At 36.9% G+C, this 13,027-nt stretch overlaps 1 protein-coding gene across 1 annotated transcript in view; it reads right to left on the bottom strand.

Moving 5' to 3' along the window:
* Window positions 1-6,945: 6,945 nt before the first annotated feature.
* Window positions 6,946-13,027, bottom strand: part of LOC106934325 (zinc finger E-box-binding homeobox 1-like) — a 68,566-nt gene continuing 62,484 nt past the window's right edge. The window contains exons 7-8 of the mRNA XM_015014145.2: window positions 12,267-12,423; window positions 6,946-11,352 (exon numbers count right to left, since the gene is read on the bottom strand). Coding sequence (XP_014869631.2) covers window positions 10,676-11,352; window positions 12,267-12,423 — 834 coding nt within the window. The 3' untranslated portion in view covers window positions 6,946-10,675. The remainder of the gene's footprint in view (window positions 11,353-12,266; window positions 12,424-13,027) is intronic.

The raw sequence follows: 13,027 nt of genomic DNA, 5'->3' as shown, positions 1-13,027 counted from the left end.
TTTAAGGCATCCAGTTTGAAAATTCTTTTAGGCCTTGGTATATATATATATATATATATATATATATATATATATATATATATATATATATATATATAACCTATTATCTCCAATAAGAACAGGATTTTATTTAAAAATGTTTTCTATATTAAGCCAAGTTTAATCAATTAATCTGGGTTGTCTAAAGTCTACAAAGAAGTAAATCTGGTTTTATTAACTGAGTCAAAGAGAAATCAAAAAGTTTTTTATTGAAACACATACTTTGTGTTTTATGTAAGATTTTTCATTGAAAGATTTTAATTTGTTAGAAATTAAAGATAAAAAATGTCTCCATCTGCATCAACCATGTTTGCTGGCCGGGCCACACAGAATCAATCCAAGGGTCACATGCAGCCCCCGAGCCACACTTTGGACACCCTTGACTTAATCACACATTCTGTAGAATATAAAGGTGCATTTCATATCGTTTTAAAAATCATTGTACCAAAACACAATGTGAAATGTTACTATGGACTTTGTGAAGCGTTTAGGTTTATCTTAGTTGCCTTAGCAACTCCATTCCTTTATATATATTTTTTTGGACAAACTGAGACAAAAATGCTTCTGTGCTTTGAGATGTTGTCCTCAAGAGACTGTGGAGACAAAAAAACAACTCTGAGTAAAACATTTTGATGTGTAATTAACATTTGTAACCACAGATCTGGTTCAGTTGATGCAGCAAGCATCTGTTAAATTGTTTAGTAAAAAAAGAAAATGGTGTTTTACAAGAGGTTGAATCTAGATCGGAGTGTGTCACATGAAGTAAAACTAGGTTGAGAATTTCAAATAATGCAAGAGTATCAGTAACTGACATCTTTACGGTTGTTTTCACAAAGGCAAAGTGAATTTCTGCATTTTGTGTTTGGATCCGTTTTGCATCTTGTTAAAGCCCACGAGGGATGACAGTTTCAGAAGTTTTATGGGGGGAAAGTTTCACTAAAAGTCACCAAATTCGCTATTATGTACATTGCATCTAATGGTCAGTCATGACTAAGTAGGTCATTTTCAGGCTCAGACATTTTAGGATTTAGCTTGAAGCTAATGAGGAAAAGTCTCATCAGCCTGGAGCTAATGATCCTAAAACGCTTTGCTAAAAGTTAAATTGAAACTTCGTGCCTGGAGCAGCAAAACTAATTTGGTGAGTGTGAAGGACGCCTGTTTTTGCACTGAAGAAGGGGAAAAAATCTCTTAATACATTCCAATGTTTGAAAATCTTTTTGTAAGACTGAGCAGTTTCCCCCGAGCCTGGATGTCTGAAGCATGAGGTATCTTTTGAAAACTAGCAATGGACCAAGGGGTGTAGTCAAAGGCTTTGATTATTTTTCTGGTCAAGGTTGTAGTGAAAAAAAGAGTAAGAAATATTGAGAAGCATAAAAGATAATAGGTGAGAGCTTAGAATGATGTTATGTTTAGAAACTGGAAGGTTAATTTATGCAATGAGGAGGAGAAAGGATACATTTTCTTCAAGAGCAGCAGTTTGGAGACTTGGCAAACCTACACCCTTTGAAGGGACTTAAGAGAGCGCATTGCTGAGCCAAGTCATCTTTTAAATCACCACTTTGATAAATGACTGCATGACAAAGATGATTTGAAGCTCCGAAAGTCTGGCAGTGTTCAAACCAACACCGTTTCTGCTCCTGTTTTGACCAGCATTTTCTTTATTATTGGGCCTCTATTCATAGAAGTTGTCTCTGTGAGATCCGAGATCACATTTACAACAGAGACTTGTTTTGATTAAACACACAAACACAGCAACACAACAAGCAATTTAGAGATTTGCTTGTTATGTTGCCGACAGGGTTTATTTCGCTGCTGTCGTTTCTTCCAGCAACTTCAGAACAAACACTTTTCAAAACGTAAGAGACTACACACAGCGATAAAAAAGATTAGGAATCAGAAAGATGTTTGGTCCTACAGTGTGTGGTGTTGAGCAACACACCACGCAACAGACTTCACTCACCAACATTCAGAGTCCGATGGGAAATCTTACGAGATCAAACGTGAATTCAGAGAACACAAACATGGCCGACAAGGAAGAAGCAACTGATTATTTGTGGTGTAACAGAGAAAAGACGTCTCTGATGCCCACCAAGCTTTCTGGAGCTCCATGGAAGTTGTTTTTTGAATTCCCCACCGTCTTTCTCTCTCCTCGCTTTCAGATTGGCTGCACGTCGCACTCAACGAGCTGCGTTCTCGTTTGTCCACATAATATCAGCACCATATTGGGTTAAGACAATCCAACATGTAGAATATCCTGGATTTTAGATCGGAGCGATCCCAAAGTCCTTCCAAACAGACGCTGAACTCACCACACACGGCAGGACTGTCTCAAGATTTTACTGATCGTCAGAAAGTTATAAAAATTGTTGCAAAGAAAAAAATCTTGTTGTGAGTCTCACTTTTTTCCACATAACTATCAAAATATTAAACTAATGTAGTTTAATGGGGTAGCATTAGTCTGATGCTACACTTGTGGATGGAACGGAGGTTAAACTACTTAATTTAGAGTTTGCTGTCAATTATCTCCTTTTTGCTCCCACACTGTCCTAACTATTGAAATAAATAATGGAAAAGTCAGTTGAAGTTAATTTGGGTTTAATAGTCTCAAAATCTTTAGTATAAATAGTAAATGAAAAATATTAAATGTTATTTTCTCCAGTATTTTTTCCACCAGAGCCTCAATAAATATCACTAAATTCAGAAATATGATTAAATGCAGTTGTATGCATTTTAGTGACAAATCACATTTTTTCTTAAATGAGAATATTTTTAGGAACAATATTTTGTGGTGCGACGAATGCTATCCAATACAGTCACAGTCATGCAGCTACCTAAAAAATATGTAATATGTTTATTTTTTATCATAATCTTTATCGTTATCGGAATAGTACCACAAAATGTTGCGATAAAATTCTGAGTCCGTCTCGCCACCCCTGCTCTGAAGTGTGAGGTTGTTCACTTCTCTAAAAACCTGTAGCTGCTTGCAGGGAACTTTCCTTCCTCGATTTCTTAATGCATTTCAGCTGTGAGGTCTGAGCAGCAGCAGCAGCCACTCTTAACGCCGTCGCCTCATTTGCTTCACACAGAGACCATTTTTAGACACTAATCTGCTTTGATGTGCAGGTAAATGTGGACAAAGCATCAAACTGTGAGAGGAGGCGAGTCAGACAGGAACAGAATCAGACATTCTTCTAATCAAAATGAATTTTCTCAAGTGCAGCTCATGTGCAAAACAACGCAAAAGATGAGAAGTGTATCAATTATCGAAGTTTGTAACAAACAGCACTACATCCATCCTAAACTCTGAAGTTCAGATGTGGATTTAATGACGAGTTGTTAAAGTTCGGGTTGGTTCAGTGTCCGTCTTTCTCTGGATCAGCTTTGTAGATAAGACTGAGTGAAACTGGACAAACGTTTCTGTCAGTGCAGCTGAGAAGCAAATGTTTACACACTGAGGGTCATAATGAAGTGAACCAAGTTAACTTTTGTTTTTGTGCCTCCTGATTAAAAAATGGCCTCAAAGTAAACATTTTTTGAGAAGCGTGTGTGGGTTTGATTTTTCATTCAACAATAAAGTTGTTTACTGAGTTCATTTTTGTTTGTTTTTTAAAGGATGAATGTTGCCTAGGAATGTTTCAAAACGAGTTTGTTTCCCACATCATTTTTAAACTTCTGACTTTAGAGACCAATAAGGTACAATATTATGACCACCTGCCAACAGTCTTGAATAATCAATCATTTCTTTACATACACATCCACAATATTGATGACCAAAAATCAGTACAGTGGCCATTAAAAGCATTCAAAGAGATATTTAATCAGTGCCACTACTTTGTTTTCCAGGGAAAAATAATCAAATAAAATCAGCTCTGTTGGACAAAAATGAGAAAATCTTGTTTTCAACTCAGCTTTGTTTATTTTTTTATTCAGAAATGAACTGGTGTACGACATTCTTTTGATATTTTTAGCAGATTTAGTCAAAAAGGAGAAAAATACATGGAAATTGTATTTTTTAAAGTTGCAAAATTCATAATGAATGAAGTCAATTTTAGGTTAAATATATATATATGAGTAAAAAATTTTAAAAATTCCCTTTGATCCAGAACTGCTAAAAGGTAACAAAGTTTTGCTCTTTAAATTTCTACAGACATCACTGCATTTCCTTTGCCTTCACTTTCTGCCCTCTTTCCTGTTGTTAGAGATTCATTACCGTTCCACTTGAACAAGTTGCTTTGCATAACAACATCGATTAGACTCATTGAGGTAAATGTAGAAGTGGCGTCTGCAGAAAAGAAGAGTCGGTTTGACAGAGTCAGGCGCAGATCGAGATCGGTGAACAGCCGCCACAGGGAAGCTGGAGACAGGCTGACTGTGTTCCTCCCTGCATGGCTGATTTAATGACAGGCAGCAAACTCATTCAGCAGCACAAACAAAAACACTCTGAACCTGCTGGGTGCTGGAGGTTTATGACCGCTGAGACGGGGAGGCTTCAATATGAACCCAACAGAACTTCTGATAAAGATGGGTCCTAATGAAATGTGTATTTTATTGAAAATGCATGTTATCTATCCTTTAAAATGTCAACTTTAAAACTTGTTTTCAACGCTAGTAATGATGCCACAGGTGGAGATGTGGATCAGATTTTGAGTATCCCCCAACTTTCTGCTCACAAGGTCAGACAGTTTAGTTTTTGTAATATCCTGACTCAGTTTGACCTGTTTAGGCCAGGAGTCCGCAACCTCCACTTCAACGAGCCATTTTTGTCCTAAAAACAAAAAACTTTGAAGCCAAAAATGTTTTCACACCGTTTGTTATATTGGTCACATCAAAATTGGTTTATTTTGCAAAACTGCAATGGGGACACTTACTGCGTCACACAGTCACACGATCGACAACCGGATGTTGCCGCGGCGAAAGCCACGAAGAAGACAACAGGAAGTAGTTGGAGAATGACAGGATGTTTTTTTTAATAACTTATCGCCAGAACAAACTTATCGCATGTTTCTCATTTAATGGAAACAGTGCAATTGCAAAATTTAGACTTTTCGACATTAGCGGAATGTTGACAGAGTTTTGCGCATATTTGTAATGGGGACACAGCTAACACAAGGACTGCTTCCGCAATTACGTAGATTGATCAGTGTGTTTCCGTGTTTAACAAAACTTAAATGGGGAAACATTCACAAGTAAAAACGTAAAATAGTTAATAAATATGGATATGGTTAGTGGATAAAGTCATTTGACATTTCCTCCCTTTTACTAATCCTGCAGTTTTAACCCACGTATTGCACGTTTTTCTCACCGCCATATCCTTTTTAGCCATCACTTCAGCAGCTTCATTAGCATGAGCCTTGCTGACCAACCCAGCCTGAAAGGTTGTGCATGATTGACAGATGTGATGTGCTTAAGAGCTGGCCAATTAATTCTGACAAACGGCTCGACGTATTCAACATCACGATGTGCAGCAGCATGAAATGAGCTTTAATTACCGCAGGCCATCGCAGGTCTGATATTACTCTTGCTCTGTTGCGCTTCAGCAGACAAGCCTCACGTTTGTTTTGTAGATTAGCTCAAAGTGTTCTTCTCAGCAGATCTGTGAGGATTGAATAGATGATGTGGAACAAATTCAGCCATCTTTGTTTTTAAGACTTTATGGATTTGTAGTGATTGGACATATTTGAGTGGCGTTATGAAGTTCATGTTGCCGCAATGCCAGTTTATTTGCATATAGGCTATTATGTTTTTATTAGGATTTAGCTAAAATAACGGTAGTGTGCACTTTGACGTCCGACTTAAGTCTTATTTTCTTGTTTGGTAAAAAGTCTCTGCTTCAGGTCGCCCGGTTTTATGCTTTCATTCGTGTCCGTTTTTTTTTTTTTTACTTTTTGCATTTTGAACAAGTATTTTGGTTTATATTTATAAAATGCCTTGTCCCGTCCACCCATAAGTGTGAGATTGTTCATGTTTGTAAGTAAAAATAGATTTTCTCTTTGCGAATCGACCTTTTACCAACCCAACTAACCTTTTCATACTAATTACCAACGAGGTGTTTAGTTGAATCTGAATGTGATTCGGATTTTATTTGAATTTAAACCTGTTTTGTCTTTTCAAAGCGCCATTTTATCAGGAGGTGTGAACTAGTTATATCTTAAATTTTATTCTATATAAATAAACTGACTGGTGTCACAGATTAGTATTTGCTTACATCTTGTGTAGTTTTTAATTTTTGGAAGAGGATTTTTCATATATTTAATCGATAAAATGTGTTTCTGCCATAATATAGTCAAATAAATGGGTTCTTTGATGTTTGCCTTTTTGTTTTTAGTTTATTGCTTATGAATGTTGGTGATTTTGGCACCATTACAGTGAAATCCAGTTACTAGACTCTGAAAGACCTTGACTGCCACCTTGTGGTCTGATTGGAGAACTACAACGCACGTCAGAAAGCTCCCCTAATGATCCTGTTCTGGATCAGATTGCTGAATGAAGAACCTCAGCAGTATATTTAATATTTAACAATATTATATATTGGTATTAATAAAAAAAAAACCATAAAGTTTTGGTGTTTTTTTTTTAATCACAAATTAATACATATTTAATACTAATATGTTTTGCATCAAATGAGATTCCAGGAATAATGTTTTTTTTTAATGTAAAATTGAGATGTTTGGCCATTTTGTTTAAAGAAATCCAAATGTATATAAAACCAACTCTCCAGCACGGTTCGGGATTGGTTTGTTTAGCAGATTTTAGTTTATATGTAATTTTTTATAGTTTATGGATCTTTTTTATAATGCGATACATAAAACTAAATAAAAGAGCGAAATCACTACTTCAGAATTTTATTTATACCTTTTGTGTAACTCTAAGTGTCAAATCACGAGCAGACAGGAAGTCACTCAGAGATGCTGTCTTACATTTTATTGTGATGGGGAGTCATAAAAATGGAGCAAACCTAAAATAAAAACCATACAAAAAGACAGTGGATTTACAAAGGGTTGTATAGACAAACATTATGCAGCCTTCAACGGTACAATGGAAAATACAAAGTTGGCACACAACAAAAGACAGGGCGGCGGGACGATGCAGATTTGGCTTGATAAAATAAAAAAAGGAGGATTAACGACTTCATAACTAGATCCTTCATAAAAACGGCGACGACTCATGCGTTTAAAGTCACAGAATTCAGTAGCTTAATAACGACGGATGCACATGTAACAGTTTCTATTTCTCACTTCATTCCTGTCTTTTTTTTCCTTTATTTTCTCAGCTTAAAACAAAAGTCAAGTTTACAGAGTACACTTTTTTTTATTTTTTTTTTTTAACTATTTTTTGTTAAAACAAACTTCATCTCCCAGAACCACATTTTGGGATTCTTGTTTGCCTCAAGAGTATTTTTTCATACTAAAATATATTATTGTATCAATTCAAACTACAGTAATGTACACTACAATGTGTAATAAATAAGCATAAAAGAAAATATAAAAATAAGACACATAAATATAAAAAAGTTTTCTAAAAACTAAACCGGATTTTTTTTTCTCCTGTGAAAAGGGTTCAAATACTGCTGTTATTGACAAAAACACATAAAAAGCAAAATAAAAAGAAAAGAAAAAAGGGACAGAAAACAAAAGCACTATAAAACACTGTTTGGGTAAAAACAACTCAAAACTCTTCAGAGACCACATTCACTAATGTTTGTTACCTGAAGTGCGGGACAGCTTATCACAGTTCTTCTGTTTTTGAGGAAAAACAAGTGCACAAGAGAGAATCTGCTCTAATTCATTAATATTTCTAATATCTCTCTTTTTTTTAAAAACCGGATTAGGAAAAAAAAACACTCCCATATCAAGCTAAACATCAAACTGAGAACATTTTACGGCTTTAAAGGTACAGGACAACGCTGAGTGGCAAAACAACCCATTAGGAACAGATGCAAGAACTTTATCCTTTCTCTATATCGTGTCATTTTTAGATCAGAAATCAGTCCTAAACAGGCATACATTTCACAAAAATAATTTAAACTGAATTCAATTGAATCTATCTTCTTTTATTCTGCAATATGGAAATTACCACTTTGATTAGGCTCCTTTTTCTTCATTCCAAAAACCACCACAGTAAATCCTTACCACTGCCTCTTTAGTCATCACTCTTATGGGTGCAATTGGAAATATAAAACATTTTTTCTAATGTGTTTGAGAATAATTTATTGGTTACAACCAATTTAAACAGTAGGCTCGCTAAGGATGGGAAAATTAAACAACTGACACAGCAGGAACACAAAATCCAAAGTATTTTAGTCTAGTTTATAGAGCAAATATCTTAGTACACTTGGAATAAGACAAAACTGAGAAGTAACTTTCCAGGTTTAGAGGTTTAAGTCAATAATTCTTTAATACTGATGAAAAAGTTCTGGCTGTAAGATAAATAATCTGCCAGTGGAACAAGACATTTTCCCCATAGAATAAGCTGAAATGTTTTTGTTCCACTGGCAGATTATCTCACTTATATCTAGTACTTTTTCATTAATAATTAGAAATTGTTGACTTATAATAAGTTTTGTCTTATTTCAAGGGTACAAAGATATTTGCTCTAGAAACTAGACTAAAATACTTGGTAAGACTTTGTGTTTTTGCAATGAAACTATATGCATGAAAACAAAAAGCAAAAGGTTCAAACCGTCATTTCTATTTTAAATTTATACAAGCTAAAGTGGCAGTTAAATATAGGTTTGAATAAACAAAGATTGAAAAATAATTTTATCAGAAAACACAAAGTTTTTCATTAACGAGGCGCCTCCGACTTTCTTTCTAGAAAAGTTCTTGTCTGGTAATTTGACAGTATTTATACACACAAAAAAACATTTTTTATTCATACTGTAGCTAAAATGTTGCATCATATTGATATGAACATTTATAAAAATGCTATTGTATAACAATATATGAGCTGGTTAATTAGTCGGGCTATCTGCTCAGGTTAGTCAGCCCGCAGTCTGATGCAACTTCAGCTTTAAAGCAGCGTTATTTTGATAAGACGGTAACAGTCGTGCTATAGTGGTTTTCTCATGCTATTCTCTGCTGACTGGCAGTGTGCAGCAACAAGTGGGGGAGGAGAAATCAAACGTTTTCAGTCAAACCATTCATACGTCTGGTTTCTCCAGGACTTTCTCTGGTACTTCTGTAAATGACTTGAAATGTTAAGATAGAAACCTTTAGTGGCTTTGAAACTGTAAAGGTTTTAATATTTTTAGCATGGGTTGACATGGCAACCGGAGCATCCTGGCTCCTGAGTTTTCTAAATCTTCATTCTTTAAGGAAAAGTTTGCATCAGGTCTGAATGGGTTTAGTTGACTTAACAGCTGCTTGGTTACTTTCAGCAGAAAACATTACATGGTAAGCTTTGCTAGTGTATTATTATATTTCATCAAATGATTATAACTATAGAGAACAAAACTCATTGTGATAAAATATGCTGCAGTTGCTGCAGTTGCTTAGTCATTGATGCATCCTATGATATTTGAAAAGATCTTGTATTTGTGACAAGTTTGCTGTTCTGTGCGCACTAACAAACATTAACCAACATGGGTGGTGTGTAAATAAGAGAGGAACATAATACTGGCTACATGTGAAGAAGAAGAAGAAATAACACTGTTCAATGGCACTTTTAACAGCACACAGGTCTTGCATAAGGCTGGAGGCATCGGGGTGGAGCAGGAAGCAACCTGATCCTTCACATACACTTCAAATGTAAGCTGATAACACTGACACGGAGAAAATAAAGTGGAACGGAAAAGCAGGAGAAGATTGATAGGATTGTGTGTGTGTGTGTGTGTGTGTGTGTGTGTGTGTGTGTGTTTTGGACCCGAAGACGAGCCTGGAGGCGGAGCTCTTCTCCAGTCCGTCCACAGAAGTGCCGATGCTGGCTTTGAGGTTGACCTTTTCTTCCCTGATTGGACTAATTTGGTTATGGCAAACAGAAGCCGCCTTCTCCTCCCCGTCCCATCCCGTCCCGTCCCGTCCCGTCCCGTTCCCCCCACCCCATCCCCAGGAATACCTAGTTTTCCTTAAGGCTAACAGTCGAAACTGAAAACAAACAGAACGCCAGCTAGCGAAGACTAACACTAACACAAACAACATCCCGCTAGCTAGCGTACATATACAACACTGAAGGGCATACGATGCATGAGGCATGTATCCATAGGTAAACTAGGAATACTGTAGTGCAGAGGTTTTTGTTCGTCAAACTCAATTAAATACTGATTTAGGAAAATTCATTGGCAATAAAAAGGTATAGAAATCTTTCTCTATACAGGTTAAAATGTCTTCAAACAAGAACAAGATTAGTAACACTGACTGGCTGAGGAAAAGAAAAAAAACAAAAACCTGGGAAGTCTCAGTAACAAGTCTAACAAGATGATAGATGGTACTACTTCAAATCTGTACTTCTATAAACACTTTAAAACATGAATATTTTACTTTTCACAAATAAAAAGTCACTGTCTTTGTTTTTTCTAAGTTCAGGCACACCTGGGTTTTTGTACACAGTAGTGGACCGTTAAGATTAGGCAACTTTCAGACTTGCTGCTTCTTGATGTGGTTTTTGTCTGAAATGACTTCAACCGAGGAATCGGGTTCCTTCATTTCGTTTTCGCCGCTTCCTGCGGCTCCTCAGTGCTGTCCGATTCCTCCTTCATGACTTTGTCTGTTTCTGCTTCGCAGTCTGCCCGTTTCTCTGCTGCTGCGCCCGCCGGTTCCTCCTTTTCTTCACGTTTCCCCTCCGACGTGCCGTTCTCCGCGTGTTCGTTCCCCAGCTCCACTTCCACCACGTCGCAAAAGAAATCCTGTCCCTCCCCCTGCGCCTGCCCAGCCTCCGTCTCTTCCTCCTCCTCCTCTTCCTCGTCGTCGTCGAAGTTGCCCTCGTAGATCTCGCACTCGCCGTCGTCCACCTGCACCACCCGGATGTCGTCCACGCACATGGCCTCGTCGTCCTCCTCCTCGCTCTCCCGCTCGTCCGAGTCCATTTGGGACTGCGGCGTCGTGGTTCGGCTGTCTGACAGCGCGCCGCCGCCGGGGCTGCCCAGCTCCAGCTGACCCCTGCGCGACCCCAGGCCGGAGCCCAGGATGGACCAGTCCTTCTTGCAGTAGGAGTAGCGGTGGTTCATGTGCTGCGAGTACGAGCCCGAATGGGAGAAGCGCTTCCCACATTTGTCGCACTGGTAGGGTTTCTCGCCGGAGTGCAGCCTGGAGTGTTCGATCAGGTGATGTTTGTGTTTGAAAGCTTTATTGCAGATGGTGCATTCATGGGGCCGTTTTCCTGCAGGACAAACAAGCGTCAGGAGGACACACTTCCAAAACCTAGAACTGTATTTTAATAGAACATTTTGCTCTTTACAACCCTAAAGCTAACCTGACTAAAGCTGCTTATAGTAGAGGTGAGTGATGTGGACTTAGAATTTTATCACAATGTTTTCTACTATTGTGATAACAATGAAAATGAAGATAAATTAGTTATTACTTCTTTTCTTAGGAAACATTTCCATTTAAAACAGGCTTCTTCAGTTACTTAAAGAGCGATTTATGTCACTAAACTGTTCACAGTATTTTACTGATGGTCACAGTGGAGAAAATAGTGAAATCAACATTTCCAATAAAGCTGTCAGTTTTAGTTTTATCTTAACATCATTAACTGAAATGTATCCTGGTGACAATAAATCAAAATCCTTATCATGATGAATTAGTTGATAAGTATTTCCATTCATCACAATTAATCAGCCCTAACAATTAGTGTCATGGAAACTCGTAGTAGCTACAAAACATCTGTTGAATGTTTTTACATTTTAATCACATTCCAACCATAAACTTTATCATATTTTATTGGGACTTTGTGATCTCAACTGCAAACCTACACGTAAACCGACAGGATCAGAGACTGAAGAAATTGTTTGATTCTTTTAGTTAGTTTTAGTTGTTTGGACAACAATGTGTTAAATTTCCCAATTATATTTTTGAGCATTACTTCATGTGCAGTTAAAACAAGTTTGTATTGTTGCATGCGTATTGTTCCAGCAATAAAGTTTTTATCTGTAGCGTGACTAAAAGTGAAAACATGTAAACAGGAGTCAAAAGTACTGCATGTTTATAATGGGGACTGAGGTTTTAGGGTCACTTCCCAGAGTGAAGTTGAGTCAGTTTTGAATCGTCAGACTGCATGAAGTGTGGGAGGAATACCTGTGTGTTCATATTTGTGTCTGAGCAGCGAACTGCCCTTCTGGAAGACCTTGGAGCAAAGATCACAGGGATAGACGCCATTTTCCACCCGCCGCTTCTTGCTGTCCTGCTCCTCTGCAGAGGAAGCCCCGTCAGTGTTGCTCTCTGAACGTTTCTCCTGCACAACAAAACACGTTTCCTAAATCTGGGTTCCCACGCGTTTCCTATGTCAAGTAACTTTTTTCACTTTTACTCACTATTCAGTAATTATTACCTTTGCTTAGCGTAAATGCTGCCTAATTCCTTCAGATTTTCCTTTGCTTCTTTTGTTTGATTTTTTTTCTCAAAAACTTGCAAACTTGCATTTTGCGCTTGCTATGCCAACTATGCTAACTTGAGTAATGCAGCTTTATAAATTTGACTGGCAGCCAATCAGAAACATGAGAATGGCAAATAACATTTCAATAAATTATTTATAATAATTATAGAGAAATTGCAACAGAATGTAGTGACACATCAACAACAAAAAAACATTTAAGAGAATGAATTCATATGAAATAGTCAAAATAATACAAGACTCGTCACAATATTAAGACTTTATTCATAAAATATGACAACTTTATTTTCGTATTAATTTTGTACAAGCTCTCTTAATATTAGGAATTTATTGTCATAATTTTATGACTTTATTTTTGTCATTTTTCTTTTTTTTTGTTCTTAGTATGACCCTAATTCTCCGTTGTAAAAAAATTATTTTTGAAAAAGATTTTGGATGTGTTGCA

Source organism: Poecilia mexicana, unplaced genomic scaffold (assembly GCF_051168715.1).
Source record: "Poecilia mexicana isolate PSO_F unplaced genomic scaffold, ASM5116871v1 scaffold_17, whole genome shotgun sequence".
NCBI lineage: Eukaryota > Metazoa > Chordata > Actinopteri > Cyprinodontiformes > Poeciliidae > Poecilia > Poecilia mexicana.
This window is presented reverse-complemented; position numbering and strand designations above follow the sequence as displayed.